Consider the following 18,003-nt stretch of genomic DNA (forward strand, 5'->3'; position numbering starts at 1 on the left):
ACTCGTGTCCCCAAGCGTCTGAAGGCTCAGGAACTTCCGTTCTGGGTTAAGACCCGCCCCTCTAGCCAACCGGTGGTGATGCACGCCTTTAAGCCCAGTACTCCCGAGGCAGAGGCAAGCGGGTCTCTGTGAGTGTGAGGCCAGCCTGATCTACAGAGTGAGTTCCAGAACTGGCTCCATAGTTACTGAGAAACCCTGTCTCGAAAAACAAACAAACAAACAAACAAAAAAGACTCGCCCCTCTGGCTGTAGGTCCCACTTTTCCTGGTTTTTAAAAATGACTTAAAGAGTGATTATAATGTTTAAGACTGAAGTATTTCTCTGATGAACTAGCATATTTAGGTTAATTTTAAAAAAACTCTGCACAGGGTATCTCTATGCAGCCTTGACTGGCCTGAAACTCGCTCTATAGCCCAGGCTGACGTCGAATTTATAGAGGTCCACCTGTCTCTGCCTCCGAATACTGGGATTAAAGGCGTGTGCCACCACCGCCCATCTGAGAATTTTCTTTTTTAATATAGGGTCTTACGCAGTCCTGCAATTCAAGAAATCTACTTGCCTCTACCTCACAAGTGCCGGAATTAAAGGCATGTGCCACCACAATAAAGGATTTTTTTTTTTTTGATTTTAAAAGCAACTTCTCTCCAGATTTAGCAGGGATAAAGGACTCTGTTGCAGCCAGCAAATAAAGATCATACTGACTCTCCTAAATTGCATTGCTTTCCAGGTAAGGAAACGGCAATCCTTAGCCGAGAACAAATAACTTGAAACCCTTCTTAGGGACTGTTATGAGTGGAAGAAGCCTGTGGCTTTAACACCATGCTTTTTTGCTTAGGAAACATCCATCCATCCATCCATCCATCCATCCATCCATCCATCTATCTATGCATCTATCTATTTATTTTGGTTTTTCAAGACAGAGTTTCTATGTAGCTTTGGAGCCTATCCTGGTACTCACTCTGTAGAACAGGCTGGCCTCTAATTTACAGAGATCCACCTCCCAAGTACTGGGATTAAAGGTGTGTGCCACCGCCCAGTTTAGCAAGCATTTATTAACTATTGCCTTGATATAGTAGGAACTGTCAATAAAAAAGTGAACAAGAGAGCAGCCGAGCAGTGGTGGCAAATGCTTTTTAATCCCAGCACTCGGGAGGCAGAGGCAGGCAGATCTCTGTGAGTTCGAGGCCAGCCTGGTCTACAAGAGCTAGTTCCAGGACAGGCTCCAGAGAAACCCTGTCTCGAAACTCGAAAAGACCAATAAATAAATAAATAAACAAAAAACAAACAAACTAACAACAATTAAAAAACCCCCAAAAAACTCTAGGCCAGTCTTACCTACAACGTTCAGGGTCAGCCTAGGCTACATTTTAAAAGAGAGTGGGTCTGGAGAGATGACTCAGCAGTTAAGAACATTTGTTGTTCTTGCAGAGGACCTGGGTTTCCTTCCTGGCACCCATAGTGGGCTGCCCACAGCCTCCTATAATTCCAGTTCCAGGGACTCTGATGCCCTCTTCTGCCTTCCCAGGCACCTGCATGAACATGGTGTACATACATACGTTCAGGCACACTTATATACACACAATATAGACAAATCTTTTTTTTAAAAGAATACTTTTTTAAAAAAAATAGGGCAGTAGACCCAAGTCTTCGTACTGAGGTAGATAAGGTTGTTGGGAAGAAAACTGTACAAAATTTTCCAGAACCTTCTGCTGGAAGACTGATGTGTAGGAAGAGTGAAGAACGAGACAATGGAGCCTGGTGGTGATGGTGCACGCCTTTAATCCCAGCACTTGGGAGGCAGAGGCAGGCGGATCTCTGTGAGTTTGAGGCCAACCTGGGCTACGAGAGCTAGTTCCAGAATAGACTCCAAAGCTACAGAGAAACCCTGTCTCGAAAAACCAAAAAAAGAAAGAAAGGAAAGAGACAATGGGATGGGCTTTCCTCTTTAAACTTACTTCCTGTGGGCTCCTGACTTCAGCACTGTTCTCAAACACCAGATCCTGAAAGTTATGGTTCTAGCACTTGGGAGAGAAGCAGGCAGATCTCTGCAAGTTTGAGGCCAGCTGATGTGCATAGTTCCAGGCCAGCCAGAACCCCATAATGAGGCCTTGTTTCCAAAAAAAGAGAGGACAAAGGAATTCTTACTCCAGAATTTGGTTATAAACCCTGCTGGCCAAGAGCCAGAAATTTCAGCAAACCTGAAGGTAGCTTCCAGAGATAATGCTGATTTTTCTGTTTACATCCATCTTGTTTTCCTCGAACAAGAATATTTGCATTATTTGTTTTGTTTTGTTTTTGAGGCAAGATTTCCCTGCGTAACAGAATGATTTAATAAATAAACTACTTAGGTGGAGCTGGAAGGCCTGCGGCCTTGAGCCTCCGTTGTATCAAATGTGTGAACACTCCTCTCCCATCCCAACCTAAATAGTGCAGCTCAAAACTCACCTAAGAGTGCCGTTTATTGGGGCAGCACTGACACACACTTTTAATCACAGCACTCAGAGACAGGAGAATCTCTGTGAGCTTGAGGCCAGCCTAGTGTACAGAGCTAGTTCCAGGACAACCAGGGCTACACAAAGAAACCCTGTCTCAAAAACAAAAAACAAAACCAAAAGAAAGAAAAAGAAAAAAAAAGAGGAAAAAAATCCCATTCCCAAAAGGAGATCCTTTGAGAAAAAAAAAACTGTATTTTTTACTTCATCTTAAATCTTTAATACTTAAGCTTTGCTTAAATCTTTATTTTTAACTCCTTCCTTCCTTTCCAGACAGGGTCTCACTATGTAGCCACGACTGTCCTGGAACTCACTTTATAGAACAGGTTGTGTAATGGTCTGCTCTGTCCCTTTAAGAGACAAGCCACGCAGGGCGGTGGTGGCACACGTCTTTAATCCCAGCATTTGGGAGGCAGAGGCAGGCAGATCTCTGTGGTCTCTGAGGCCAGCCTGGTCTACAAGAGCTAGTTCCAGGACAGGCTCCAAAGCCACAGAGAAACCATGTCTTGAAAAACCGAGAGAGAGAGAGAGAGAGAGAGAGAGAGAGAGAGAGAGAGGCGCCACACTCACTCCCTCCCCTGTCTGCTGAGGCAAGCTGATCTTCAGCTTCCAGCCTGAGCCTCTCCTTTTCAGTCTCTCTTGAGAGGCAGTTTCTGTCTCTCCCTTCTCTCCACTTCTCCCCTTCCCCCTCTCTGTTTCTCTCTCTGCCTCTCTGCCTCTCTCTCTCTGCTCTTCTCCCTTTCTTCCCGTTCCCCTCCATAACCCACTAAATAAATATCCAACCTCACTCTGCATGGCATGCCTATCCATGTCTCTGTCTCTCGCCCCTAGCATGGTTCCCTGCCCATGACCAGTGCTTTTGGAGACTTGCAGTGTGGTCTTGTGGTGTTCCCATCCGTCTGTCTCTCCTTGTGGGACTGGCTGCCCCATCGTCTCTCACCCACTACACAGCTCCCTGCCTGGGACTCATGGCCCACTGCAGCCACTTGGGGAACTGTGCCATCCCTGTCTGGGACTGGCTGCTCTCCTGGGATTGGCTGCTCTCGAACCTGCGCTCACAGTGTATGGTCTCGGGACTCACTGCCCACTGCAGTCACTAGGGGACCTACACAGCATTTTACCTAAACCACCGTAACAGGTTGGCCTTGAACTCATGGAGATCTACCTGCCTTAGTCTCTCAACTGCTAGGATTAAATATGTGCACTACCACTGCCAAACTGAATCTTTTCTTTTGCTACATACTGTTATGCCCAGATCCATGAAGCAGCCCAAAAACCAACAAGGAGACTGAGTCCTGTATGTAAAAGCAAAGAGCCTTTATTTTATACAAGTTTGCAAAATTGGTCTCTCCAAGTGTTCAAAGTATTGGAATAATCGGAGAGCCCCGAGCTCAGTTAGAGTTGGGTTTTTATAGTAGTAAAGTTGGGGTGAGGGATTTCTAAAGTTCAGGACCCCTGATTGGCTGATATTTGTCTAGGGGTGTCCTGGTGAGTGTGTGCTGGCAGGTTATCCTATCTACAGCGGTTGGAACGTTAGGCATTTCCTTTGATTGGTCTGTTGGGTGGTGCTCGGGTAATCTCAGTTTGTGGTTCTTCAATTTCCAGCAACCACATGGTGGCATCACAACCATGAAATCTGGTGACCTCTTCTGGCATCCAAGCATACATGCAGACAGAACACTGTGTACATAACAATAAATAATAAAGATTAAAGAAAAAAGACCTTCCTTTGGGTGGTCTGTTTCTTTTTAGTTTATCATGCCTGGCTCCTACACATACCTATTCCTATTATTTTTTTCTTTTATGTGTGTGATGTAGGTGCATGTACATGTTGTTGTATATATATATATGCATGCACTCATGTGCATATAACAATGTATGTAGGTCAGAGTTTGACGGCAGCTTCTTTCTCAGTTACTCTCCACCTTATTTGTTTGAGGCAAGGTCTCTTGCTTCACTGATTTGTCCTCAACACAACACACACACACGCACACACACACACACACACACACACACACACACACACACACGCCAGAACAATGGATGGGCCTAGGGAGATGTCTCAATGGGTAAGAACAGTCAAGCTTGATAATTTGAGTTCAATCTCTTGAACCCACATGGCTCATATCTAGAAGTTTTTTGTGTGTGTACATGTATAAACGTGTGTGAAGGCTAGAGGTCAACCTTGAATATCTACCTTCATTTTTTATTTTTTTGTTTTGTTTTATTTACCTATGCTTTTTTTTCTTTGAGACAGGGTTTCTCTGTAGCTTTGGAGCCTGTCCTGGAACTAGCTCTTGTAGTCCAGGCTGGCCTTGAACTCACAGAGAACCTCCTGCCTCTGCCTCCCGAACCTACGCATTTTGAGACAGGGTTTTTCTGTATATCCCTAACTGCCCTGCAACTCACTCTTAAGACCAGGCTGGCCTGGAATTCACAAAGAACCTCCTGGCTTTGCCTCCTGAGTGCTGGAATTAAAGGCGTGCACCACCACAACCCGACTATGACTCATGGTTAAGATCAGTGCTTGCTACTATTGTAGAAGACCTGGGTTTGGTTCCCAGCACCCACATGGAGGTTTATTGTACCTGGAACTCCAGTTCTAAGGAAATCTGAGGCCTTCTTACCTCCATGGGCACTGCATGCACATGGTGCCTCTGCCTCCTGAGTGCTGAGATTGAAGGCATTTGCCATCAGGGCCCAGCGAAAATTTTTTTCAAAATCAAAATTAAAAATAAATAAATAAACAAAAAAGTAAACAAATTCTAGATCTATATCTTGGACACAACTCAAGTTACTGGGCTTTTGGAAATCTGGTTTTGCTGAACACAACCCTTTTGTGCTCTAACAGTGATCAAATGCCTGTCTGAGCATGAACAGAGGTTTAAAGGCTCTGAGGGAGGGGATGTAGCTCAGGTAGGATTGTGCTAGTCTGACATACACCATATAAACTGGGCATTATGGTCCTTGGGAAGTGCAGGATAAGAAGTTCAAGATTTTCTATCCATTGCTACATTCTTTGCTCAAGGTTAGTCTGAACTACCTCTCTCTCTCTCTCTCTCTCTCTCTCTCTCTCTCTCTCTCTCTCTCTCTCTCTCTCTCTCTTTGGTTTTCCAAGACAGGGTTTCTTTGTGTAACAGCTCTTGCTGCCTTGGAATTAGTTCTTATAGACCAGGCTGGCCTCGAACCCAAAGAGATCTGCCTACCTCTGCCCCCTGAGTGCTGGGATTAAAGGTGTGCGCCAGCACTGCCGGATTGACTCTCTCTCTCTTAAATAAACAAAGGGCTCTCTAGTTCATCCTGTCCTTCACAGTAGAGCTATCTATTTGACTATCTCCGGGGAAGATTTTTCTAGCATTTCCTATTCCCTGGGCAGGGTTTTCCACAAATCTTACTTTTAATCAAATGGCTTTTTTTTTTCCAGAGTGACTTTCAGTTCACAGCAAATTAAAGAGAAAGCACAGAGAGTTCACAGCCATCCTGTCCCTGCTGTGCTGTCTCCCCATCCATCAACACACTGCGCGGGCGTGCGGCTCATTTGTTAGAATCGATGATCCGGTGTCGACACATCATTATCAGCCAAAGTTCAGAGTCTACACGAGTGTAATCTAGAAGTGTTCCTTCAGGAACTATTTTTAAAAGCCTTTCTAGGCAAGGGGGAAAAAAATCAAATCTTCTTTTTAAAAACTAGAGTGAGAATACAATGAACTCCGAGGATGCATCGTTGAGCTGCTGCTGGCGGCATCGATTCTTAGCGATCCTGACGTGAATTATCATCTTTCTCCGGTGCCCTCCATCCCACCCTGCCACATCCTTGCCCCACTCACATCTTTCATTATTCCAAATCGCATACTAAATATTAATATCATAGGGCTTTAATTTTATTTATTTATTTATGCTTATGTGTGTAGGTGTTTTGCCTGCATGTTTGTCTGTGCACCCGGGAAGACCAGAGGAGGCCTTCAGATCTGGAACTGGAGTTACAAAGCGTTGTGAATTAGCATGTGTGCTCTGAGAATTAAACCTGAGTCTTCTGAAAGAGCAGCCAGTACTCTTAACCACTGAGTCATTTTAGCTCTATCATAGGGGCTTAGCTATATTTTTTGATTGTTTCTGCTTTTCAAGATAGGGTTTCTCTGTGTAACAGTCCTGGCTGTCCTGGAACTCATTTCATAAGCCAGGCTGGCCTAGGACTCACAGAGATCTGCCTGCCTCTGCCTCTTGAGTGTTAGGATTAAAGGTGTGTACCACAACCACCTACCCCAAGATTTGTTTTCTTTCTTTCTTTTTTTTTTTTTTTTTTTTTTTTTTTTTTTTTTTTTTTTTGGTTTTTCGAGACAGGGTTTCTCTGTAGCTTTTTAAAGCCTGTCCTGGAACTAGCTCTAGTAGACCAGGCTGGCCTCGAACTCACAGAGATCCGCCTGCCTCTGCCTCCCGAGTGCTGGGATTAAAGGCGTGTGCCACCACCGCCCGGCAAGATTTGTTTTCTTAATGTATGTGTGTCATATATGACTGTGTACCATGTTCTTGTCTGCTGGCCACAGAGGTCAGAAGAGGGTGTAGTATCTCCTGGAACTGGAGTTACCAGAAGGTTGTGAGCCACCATGTGGGTGCTGCGTATAGTTCCTCTGGAAGAACAGCCAGTGCTCTTAACTGCTAAGCCATCTCGCCAGCATCTCCCTCCTTTGGAGACAGTATCTCACCATGTAGCGCTGGCTGGTCTGGAACTATGAAGACCAGGCTAACCTCCAGTTCACAGAGATCCGCCCCTTGAGTGGCTGGAATTAAAGGTGTGTACTGCCATGTCCAGCCACTTTGTAATGTGTGCCTGTAGAGATGTCCGTGTGCCACAGATGTCCAGGGGGAACTGAACGACAGCCATCAGGAACTGCCTGATGTAGGTGCAATAACCACTCTTAACTGCTGAACCAAAGCTCTAGAAAGACATTTTTTAAAAATAAAAACTTAGTCCAGTTAGTGTACCCTGCAAGTGTGTGGGTGTGGGGCCCCACACTGGAGCATGGGTGACTAACAGTAGCCACACCCTTGAAAAAAAATGATAGTCTTCCAGCTGCGGTCAGTCGTCCCTAGTTCCTCAGCTGGACGGAGAGCTTGTGACCACTCCCCTCCTCCACATACCCATGCTGGAACGCTGATCAGCTTGCTCCCGTGCAGGCAACCATGGCCACTGTTAGTTCCAAGAGCAGCGAGCGGTGTTTCACAGTACTTCTTCCCATCTTTCCGTCCCTGCATCCTCTCTGCCGTTACCCACTGAGCCGTTCCTACCCTCACTGGCTCTTACTGTTTGTTTGTTTGTTCTTCTTCCCTTAAACCTATGACATAATCGTGTTGTGTTCTGAAGGTGCATTCTGTCATGTGATGCTAACAGTGGCTGGTGTTCGAGGGGACGACCTCTTAATTATTAAAGGTGGCAAAACGGTGGTATTCTACCATACCTTGTTTATATAGAATACTCCTGTAAAGAGACAATTTTTCAGCTGAGTGGTGGTGGTGCAAACCTTTAATCGGATCTCTGTGAATTCAAGGACAGCCTGGTCTATACAGCAAGTTCCAGGACAGCCAAGGCTAAGAAACCCTGCCTCAAAAAACAAAACAAAACAAAACAAAAAACCACACCACACAAAAAACACAACACACACACACAAAATCAAAAAAAAGAAAGAAAGAAAAAGAAAAAGAAAAGAAAATTTCTTTACAGTAGTATTGGATTATTCACTTGGCACAAATCTTTTTTTTTTTTTTTTCATAAAAAAGACCCATGTGTATGGGTCTTTTGTGTGCATGTATGTCTGTACACCTTATGTATGCATTGTGTCATGGAGGCTGGAAGAAGAAATTAGATTCAATGGGACTGGAGTTACAGATGTTTGTAAGCTGCCATGTAGGTACTGGGAATTAAATCCAACTCCTCTGGAAGAGCAACCAGTGCTCTTTTACTGCTGAGTTGTCTCTCCAGTGTGGTGGTACAATTCTTTGCAAAAATTAACACCAGAGCTGGCAAGATGGCTCAGAGGTTAAGAGTACTGGCTGCTTTTCCAGAGGTTCTGAGTTCAGTTCTTGGCAACCACATGAGGACTCACAACCATCTGTAGTGAGATCTGGTGCCCTCTTCTGGCAGGCAGGAATATGTGCAGACAGAACACTGTATACATAATAAATAAATAAGTAAATAAATAAATAAATATTTTTTTTTAAAGGAAAGGAAAGATGCCAGGTGGTGGTAGCGCACGTCTTTAATCCCAGCTCTCGGAAGGCAGAAACAGGCAGATCTCTGTGAGTAGGAGGCCAGCCTGGTCTACAGAATGGATTCCAGGACAGCCAGGGCTGTTACACAGAGAAACCCTGTCTTGAAATCCCCCCCTAAAAAAAGAAAAAAGGAGGTCGACAACTTAGCACTCCTTAATTTTGTTTTCATAGTTTAGAACCACAGACTTTGTTTTGTGGGGGATGGTTGAGGGAGTCTCATGTATCACAACCTGGCTTTAAACTCACTACACAGCCAAGGAACTTGAATTGATGAGCCTCTTGCTTCCATCAGTGAAGTGCTGGGCTGGAATTACAGGCAAGCACCATCACATTTGAGTTCTGTTTGGTCTTGCCCTTTCTTTTCTTTTTTTCTTTTCTTATTTAATGAAATTCTGTATGTCCAGGTGTTTCGCCTCATGTCTGTCTGTCTGTGCATCATTTGCATGTCTTGCACCCGGAGGAGGTCCAAAGAGAGTGTTTGGTTCTAGATTTGGAATTACAAAAGAATGTGAACTGCTATTTGGATACTAGGAATCTAACCCATGTCCTTTGGAAGACCAGCCAGTGCTATGCATTTATCCTTCTAGCCCCGTCCAGGTTTTTTTTTTTTTTTTTTTTTTTTTTTTTTTTTTTGAGACAGGAGTTTATTCAGCTAAGGTTGGCCTTGAACTTGCTATGTCTCTGAGGCTGGACTTGAACGCTTGATCTTCCTGCCACTGTTTCCTCAGTGCTGAGATTACAAGGGTACCACCATGCTAAGGTCCTTACCATGGTAAGGACCGCATCCAGGGCTTGGTGTCTGCTAGACAAGCACTTTAAGCAACCGAGCTATCTACATACCCTCGCCGCAGGTTTCCCTTTTCTTAAGATGTCAAATGTTTATATAAACTGCTTTGTAATGCATAATGGATAAAATGCTTCTTTTCCTACAGAAACCGGGTATGGGGATACAATAAATAGCACAAGGCTCGTGGTGAGATTTGCTCACTGGGATCAAAGGATGCTTCTCATTCCTTCACTTTCTCCTCCCCTACTCCCAATCCTTAAAAAAAAAAAAAAAAAAAAAAAAAAAAAAAAAAAAAAAAAATCTAACGTGTGAGGTTCTCCAGTATGAAACATCAAGGAGCGGCAGCAGTCCATCAGAGCAGATCTCAGAACCTTGAAAAGTTTTATTTCCCTTGAGAAATTTATATCCCTTTTCCTTATTTGGAAACAGCAGTGTGTTTCTGCATTTTCCCACGTCGCACTGCACCCTCCCCCCCCCCCCCCGCTCCTCCCCTCCCCCCGAAGTTCAAGCCACATTTTCTGTTCACTTTTGGAACAATGGGAATTTCTGAGATACACATTTGAATTTTTAAATCATATCGTCCGTTCCATTTGCTGTCATTTATTTAATTTTACATGTCTTTCGTTGTGTATTGTAAAAGGATAGAGGTTGGTTGTGTGGTCCCTCCCTCCCAGCAAAAACATTTACAAAGCCATCGGCCATCTATGAGACCGTCTTTTTCTTGGCCCAGCACACACAAGCCGTGTGTCATTTAAAGATCTTCACGGATGTATGTGGACGCGCCTGAAAGGTTTTCTCACCGGAGTTTTCATTTGTGTTTCTATGATTACTCTTAAGATTGAATGGTCATCGGTATTTGCTAACAAGGTTTAAAGCTATTTGCTCGGGCCGTGGCTTATATCGGGGAAGGGTCCTGCCAATGCCACTAAGAGACAAAAACAAATGATGAAACCCAGGAATATCTCATTTTTAGACTTCGTCTCTGACTCCGCCTCCCACCCCCACCCCGGTGAGCCCTTTGTGTGTGCCAACGATCCGCAGACAGGACCTCTGTCTTCAGAAGTGCAGACAGATGTACTGACACCAAAGACACACATTGTGTACATATGATACTTCTGAATACAGTGCTTATGGGACAGAGTTCTGGAGTAGCGACCATGCCCCGGGTAGCCGCCCTGTCTGGGAGTCTCTTCAGGCGTAGCCTTCCCACTCGGTTTTCGACTGGCTGGTCTGAGAACCCCGGAGAAGCGGGCAAGCTCCGGGAGGTCGATGCGCTCTATCATCGGCTGCTTTTGCCTCCCCCCTCCGCCCTCTTTTAGTTATAGCTATGGTTACCACGTCTCTCCCCGCCTCCCTTCACCTGCCAAGAAAGAGACTGCTCATTGGTTCTCCGTCACTAAGGTCGCCAGCCATTGGTTGCTGGCGAGTCCGGCGCTCCCCCGGCCCCTGTCTCCCTGGTCTCTTGAGGAGCCCGGGAAGGAGGCTCGGCTCGCGTTGCCGGGACCGGGCTGCGGCAATCGTTAACGGGCCATGTCGGCTGCCCAGGGCTGGGACCGAAATCGCCGGCGGGGAGGAGGCGCGGCCGGCGGGGCCGGCGGGGCTAGCGGGGCCGGCGCGGCCGGCGGGGGTCGGGGCACCGGCCAGCTCAACCGATTCGTGCAGCTCTCCGGACGGCCGCACCTGCCAGGTGAGTTGGGGCGGCTGCCGGCGTGAAGGTGGCGGCCGCCGGGCTCTGCTCCCCGAACACACAGCCGAGGACAGGGAGGCAGAGCGCCGGGAAGGTGGCGTTGAGGTCAGGAGGTGGACTGGAGCACGCCTGAAGAAAAGTCTCTGCTGTGTGGACAGCTCAGTGATGAGAGTTGTATTTTCCTCTCGAAGGAGAGGCCACTGTCTCTTTGACATTCCCAAATGTTTTGCTTGCCCGGTTCCTAATCTTTTCCCCTTCCGCAGTTTGATGTTGTGAAAGAAAAACATTGGTGTTTAGCTGTGGAAAATTATTTGGAAAAGAGTGCCAAATTAAGGAGAGGAGACAAGAGGAATGCTGGAGTGATTTTGTTTAAAAAAAAAATAAAGCCACCTAACTGTGTAAGAGTCGGGTATTTTGAAAAGGAATGAGCGTGTGAAAGTGTGTGTGTGTGTGTGTGTGTGCGCGCGCGCGCGCGTGCCCGCATGTGTGTGTCTCTGTGCGTGTGTGTATGTATGTGAATGTAAATGTTAACTGGGGAGTGTATGGGAAAGAAAACCAAAAAGATTAAGGGAAACGGTTGAATCATTAATATTTGGGGATGTTCAGAGACAGAATGGATAATGGTGTCTAGATTTCCGAAGGGGGAAAATGAAGATCAAGAATATAAAGAAAGAAATGATGCTGTGACCCCGGTGTCAGAACTGGAAATTGGAAAAATATACCTATTGCTATAATTCCATGTTTTGGTCTTTGAGTTCCCATGCCTTAAAAAGAAAAAGAAAAAGCCCAAAGTCAAAATATGTGTGTAAGCAGTTTTAAACGAATACATTTATAAATGAATTTTCAGTTTGTTAAAAGGAAGGTAGAAAATTAAATCCTGCACAGAATGCCAATCATTCTATTGGGCAGTTGTGTTTTCTTGCCATGAAGAGAACTGTCAGGAATGATGTATTAGACCTTCGCCATGTTTTTTTTGTGTTATGTGTGACTGGTGTTAAATTGATTGTATCAGTGATATATTTGTTTAGATCAGTTCTGAGAACCTGATCGCTTCTGAATTGTGTTTACTACTGTGTTCTTTTAGGCAGTTAAAAATCAGTTGATTAATTTGAAGATAACAAAGGGAATTTTGCTTACTCAATAAGATAATTACTAACATTTGTGATGTGGTTTTAATGTGTGCCAAAAATGTTCATGAATCTGTTTGTATGTGCTGCTAAAATAAGATTGAGACATTCGTAAATAGCCAGATATACAATTAATTGGATTTGAAATGACAATGTCAGACTGGGATCCTGAAATTACTAAATATGTGCTTTTTAAAAGAAAAAAGAAGAAACCGGAGACATCTTTTTTGTTATCTCCAGTTAACAACAGAACCATAGATTTTCGTGTGCTGCTAGCCTAGAAGATAAATCCCTTGGCAAGCACTATTCCCAGTTTGCCCTCTGCCACTGAAATCTTTAAGTCTTTGGTCATGGATTCATTATTATACCATGAACTTCATGTGGGCATTCTCAGGGTTCTGTAACCTGTTGGTGTAGTTCCTCACTGCTACCACATGAGGGTGGTGGAAGCCATGATTTCAAATAAGGGCCTGAAGTATGGTGCTATTTCTGCATTCCCTTAGCACACGAGGACAAGAGCAGCCATTTGTCCAGAGGTGAAGATAAAACGAGCTTAAACTGTGAAAACTGGAGAAGTGGAGTCGTCAGTCTTCATTCTGCTTCCTTCCTCCCTCCAGCTGGCACTCAGCTCCTCCTTCCTCCACAGGCATTCTCCATCTTTCCCTCGTTGTCAACACTGGAAAATTTCTGATCTCTTGATGATATATTTTGAAATTCTTTCATACTAATCTTTTGTTCTCCCAGGTATTACATATTAAATCTTTTAACTCTATTTTGAAATAATTTAAAAGGTTTTAAGTGGTAGGGAGGAATAGGAATGTATAGGTCTGTTTTATGGCTGACCCTGTAGGGCTAGCTACTTCTTTTCCCCATTTGATGTATTAGTCTCCCATCTCTTTTGACCTCTACTAGCTTCCACACACTGGAAGAGCCCTCTCTTCCTTTTAGCATCTCTGCCTTGTTCCCAGTCCCTCTGAAACAAAGCAGCATGACTTGGTGCTCTTTGTAGAACGCTTCCACTGTCTTTCAGAGATAGCATCGTTTGAAAACAATTTAAAGACAAGGTCTCACTATATATCTCGGCTGTTCTGGAACTTTCTGTGTAGACTAGGATGGCTTTGGACTCACAGAGATCCTCCAACCTCTACCTCCTGTGTGCTGGCATTAAAGGCATCCACTACTATGCCTGGCTTGGTGCTAGCATTTTTACCCATCTTATGGGAACCTGAAATCAGGGTGATCTCCTTAAGCTCCCCACCAGTTGTAATCAGCTACCTAGTCTTGTTTCTTTTGCTTCTGTGGTAACTGTCTTTCTGTCATTGTCCTTCAAGTTTACTGCAGCAGCTTCCTGAGTCGTCTTCCTCCTTCTGCTAGTACCTTCCATTCTTAGGGTACAAACTCTTTCATCACCTCTGCTTATAGCCTTTTTCTAGTTCTTTGTCCAGAACTGTCCATCCTTCTGCTTCAGCTTCTAGAGTAGCAGGATGCAGGCAGTGCCACTGTACCCAGTCTTCTGTTTCATTGTTTTCGTGTCCTAACCCTCCATTTTGTTCTCTGCCCTCTGCTCTTTTTCTCTCAGTACAGGAAGCCACTGTGCGTGTTCTCTCCCGCAGTAGCCTCTTATGCCCCAGTCTCTCAGTTAGCTTCTGTTTCATTGAATCTCAGTTGTATTTTTTCCCATAGAGGCCTTCTCTTACCTTCTCCTGGACCCTCTCCTAGTATTGTGCATTTCTCCTTAGGTATATATGCATTTCTCCTTAGGTATATAGTACATAGCATACCATATTCCTGTTTGTATACACACATACACACTCACGCACACATACACATATACCACAATGTAATGTCTTAACATTTTTTAAATGAAATTTAACTTCTTTATTTGTAAGATTTATTTATTATGTATGCAATGTTCCTTCTGCCTGTACACTTCCATGCCAGAAGAGGGCACCAGATCTCATTACAAATGTGGTTGCTGGGAATTGAACTAAGGCACCAGATCTCATTACAAATGTGGTTGCTGGGAATTGAACTCAAGACCTCTGGAAGAACAGCCAGTGTTCTTAACCTCTGAGCCATCTCTCCAGCCCCCAGTCTTAACATTTTTTAACTAAGAGCTGTAGAGAGAGCTCAGAGGTTAAGAGTATCAGTTGCTCTTTGAGAGATTCGGGGCTCGATTCCCAGCATCCACATAGTAACTGAAAACCAACCATCTTTAACTACAGTTCTAGTTTGTAGATGAAGCATTTAGAGATACAGCAAGGGGACTGTGAACAGAACACAAGTCAGTGTTATGTTTTAGCATGAGTTTAATGAAGTGTCTCTGTTAGCAGAGAAAGCAGTCAAACAGCATTGCTAACGTGGGGGCCAAGAGAGAAAGAAACACTTAACAGTTGCTAGTGCTGGGTCTAAAATAGTCCAGAAATCTTAATTTAAAGGTCTTAAATAAGAAATGTGGCTGGGTAGTGGCACACACTTTTAATCCTACGATTTGGGAGGCAGAGACAGGCTGATCTCTGTGATTCGAGGCCAGCTCTCTGAGATAGTAAGTTCCAGGACAGGCAAACCTACACAGAGAAACCCTGTCTCAAACAAACAAACAAACAAACAAACAAACAGAAATATGTAAGATTCAAATAGTAGAAATAGCATATGATAGCCACAGATGGTAGCACATGTCTGTGATCCCAGCCTCAGGAAGAAGCAGGAAGTCCTGGCCTCCTCCACTACAGAGCTGCATTTGAGTTGGAGGCCATCTTAAGCAACATAAAACCTGTCTCAAAAGCAAGAAAGCCAAACAAAACAACATTTATCAGAAGGCAAGTTTTCTGTCTTTGACCCTGCCTATTGGCTTCTCTCCCTCGTAACAAACAATGATGCATTTTCTTGGGATGTGTACCGTTTGCCTGGTCCGGGTGTGATGTATGTTTAAATATGCTAGATTGTAGTCTCTTACCGCAGTGACACAGTGAGATTCCCTGTTGTACGAGGGATTTTACATTTAGGATATTTATCTTGCAGGTTAATTCCAGAAGCACTGTTTAAACCTTGATAAACTGTCAAATCGCCCTTAACAGGGGAAGCGTCAGTTGGTGGCCTGCTGAGAGTGTTGGTGACTTCTTGATGTCTTCATAATAGGGTGCTTTATTAGGGCACAGCCCTCATTTTTCTAATGCTAGGGATGGAACTCATGGTTTGTGGGCAGTTTCCCTAGGCCAGAGATTGGGGTTTTTGTTTATTTGTTTTTGAGACTGGGTCTCTCTCACTCAGCACTGGCTGACCTGGAACTCCCTATGTAGACCAGTATAACCTTAAACTCAGAGACCTTCCTGCTTCTGCTTCCTGAGTGCTGGGACTAAAACCTTGTGCTTCCATGCCCTGCAAGCCTCCTGTGTTTTGAAAAAGGGTTTTATTATGTAGCCCAGGTTGGCCTGGAGTGTGTAGAAATCATCCTGCTTCTGCCTTTCAAATGCTAGGATTACAGGCATGTACCGTTATGCCTGGATCAACTTTTATTATTCTTATTTTTCAATGTGTATGAATGTTTTGCTTGCATGTATGTCTTGTGTACCATGAGTGTTCCGGGTGCCCTCAGAGGTCAGAAGACGACATCAGATACCCTGGAACTGGTATTACAGATGTTTGGTAGCTACCATGTGGGTGCTGAAAATTGAACCTGGTTCCTCAGGAAGAACAATGGGTGATGCTCTTAACTACTGAGTCATCTGTCTTTAGCACTAAACCACTTATTGCCAGCTTAATGGGAATATTTTCTTAAGCTTCTTTTCAGCAGATGAAAGAACCATATTTGTTTCATTTACTTACAGTCTCTGTATGGATTTTGCTCATTTTTCTTTTTGTTTCTTTTTTTTAAAGATTTATTTATTTGTTTATTATGTATACAACATTCTGCCTCCGTGTATGCCTGCGCGCCAGAAGAGGGCACCAGATCTCATTATAGATAGTTGTGAGCCACCATGTGGTTGCTGGGAATTGAACTCAGTACCTCTAGAAGAGCAACCAGTGCTCTTAACCACTGAGCCATCTCTCCAGCCCCCTTTTTTTGTGGGGGGGAGTTTCATGACAGGGTTTCTCTGTAGCTTTGGAGCCAGTCCTGGAACTTGCTCTTGTAGACCAGGCTGGCCTCGAACTCACAGAGATTTCGCCTGCTTCTGCCTCCCGAGTGCTGGGATTAAAGGCGTGCGCCACCACCGCTCAGCTCCTTATTTTTCCATAAACTATGAAATCAACTAATTCATACCCCCCAAATCTTATTTTGTGTTCTTGTTGAGTCAGGCTCTCACGTGTAACTGGTTGACTTTAACTTTACTATGAAGCTGAGGCTGGCTTTGAACTCGTGCTTTTTCTGCCTTCTTCCTGAGTACTAGGATTACAGATGTTCAGTACCATGCCTGATTTATTTCCTTTTTTTTTTTTTTTTTTTTTTTTGATATGAGAGTTTTACTATGTTGCCTAGGGTGATCTTGTTGCAAATTCTTGTGCTCAGGTGACCTTTTTGCTCAGCTCTTTGAGTCCTAGGTAATGGTGTGGGCTGGAGAGCTGCCTTGATGCTTCAGAGTGGGCACTACTTTTGTAGAGGACTGGTGTTCAGTTCCCAACACCACACAGTGGTGAACAGCTGCCCGCAACTCCAGCTTCAGGGGATTGGGCAGGTGTGTGTCCTCACACATGTATGTATAGACTTATGCACACGAGCTCCTGCACGTGCGTGCCTATATACACAACACACACACACACACACACACACACACACACCAAACAAATCCTTAAAAAATATGGGGCTGGAGAGACAGGGTCCTGGGTTCAATTCCCACCACCCACACGTCAGCTCACAACTGTCTGTAACTATAGTCCCATGGGCTCTGATGCCCTTTTGTGGTATGCAGACATACATACAGACAAAACACACACATAAATTAAATATTTAAAATAAATAAAAAAGAGATGGCTGTTATCTTTTAAGGGTAGATTGAGCTTCCTTCCTTCCTTCTTTCCTTTCCTTTCCTTTTTTTTTTTTCTTTGCTGTCCTGGATCTCACTCTGTAGACCAGACTGGCCTTGAATTCAGGTGTGCCTGCCTCTGCCTCCCAAGTGCTAGGATTAGAGGACGTTACATTCATTTCTTGTGCTCACATTTTCTGCCGCACTCCACCACGTTTGCCCAGTTTTATACGTGTATGAGCACGAGTGTGCCATGGCACCCAGCCAAGGGGAGAAGATGGCTTCAGACTTGGTGCTTTCCTTCCACCATGTATATTCCAGGGGTGGAACTTAGGTCCTCAGGCTTCAAGTGCCTTGAGTCAGCTAGGACCTTTTATGTCTCTTTTAAAAAGTTAGATATAGATACAGGAGAAAACATGTCTTACTTGAGCCCATTGCTTAACCCCTTTTTCCTTTTTTAAAAAAATATTTATTTTCTTAACTTATGAGTGTTCTGAGCTGGGTGGTGGTGGTGCATGTCTTTAGTCCCAGCATTCAGGAGGCAGAGGCACGGGGTCTTTGTGAGTTCCAGGCCAACCTGATCTACAAGGAGCTAGTTCCAGGACAGGCTCCAAAGCTAAATAGAAACCCTGTCTCGAAAAGCCAAAACAAACAAACATGAGTGTTCTATCTGCATGTACGC

General features: G+C 44.4%; 1 protein-coding gene across 2 annotated transcripts in view; it reads left to right on the forward strand.

The window, feature by feature from the left end:
* Positions 1-11,001: 11,001 nt before the first annotated feature.
* The window catches only part of Klhdc10 (kelch domain containing 10), a 52,737-nt gene continuing 45,735 nt past the window's right edge, over positions 11,002-18,003 (forward strand). The window contains exon 1 of one of the 2 annotated variants that reach the window (XM_038319994.1): positions 11,002-11,233. In XM_038319994.1, coding sequence (XP_038175922.1) covers positions 11,077-11,233 — 157 coding nt within the window. In that variant the 5' untranslated portion in view covers positions 11,002-11,076. The remainder of the gene's footprint in view (positions 11,234-18,003) is intronic. The other variant, XM_038319995.2, reaches the window with a different exon arrangement.

This window comes from Arvicola amphibius, chromosome 2 (assembly GCF_903992535.2).
Source record: "Arvicola amphibius chromosome 2, mArvAmp1.2, whole genome shotgun sequence".
Taxonomy (NCBI): domain Eukaryota; kingdom Metazoa; phylum Chordata; class Mammalia; order Rodentia; family Cricetidae; genus Arvicola; species Arvicola amphibius.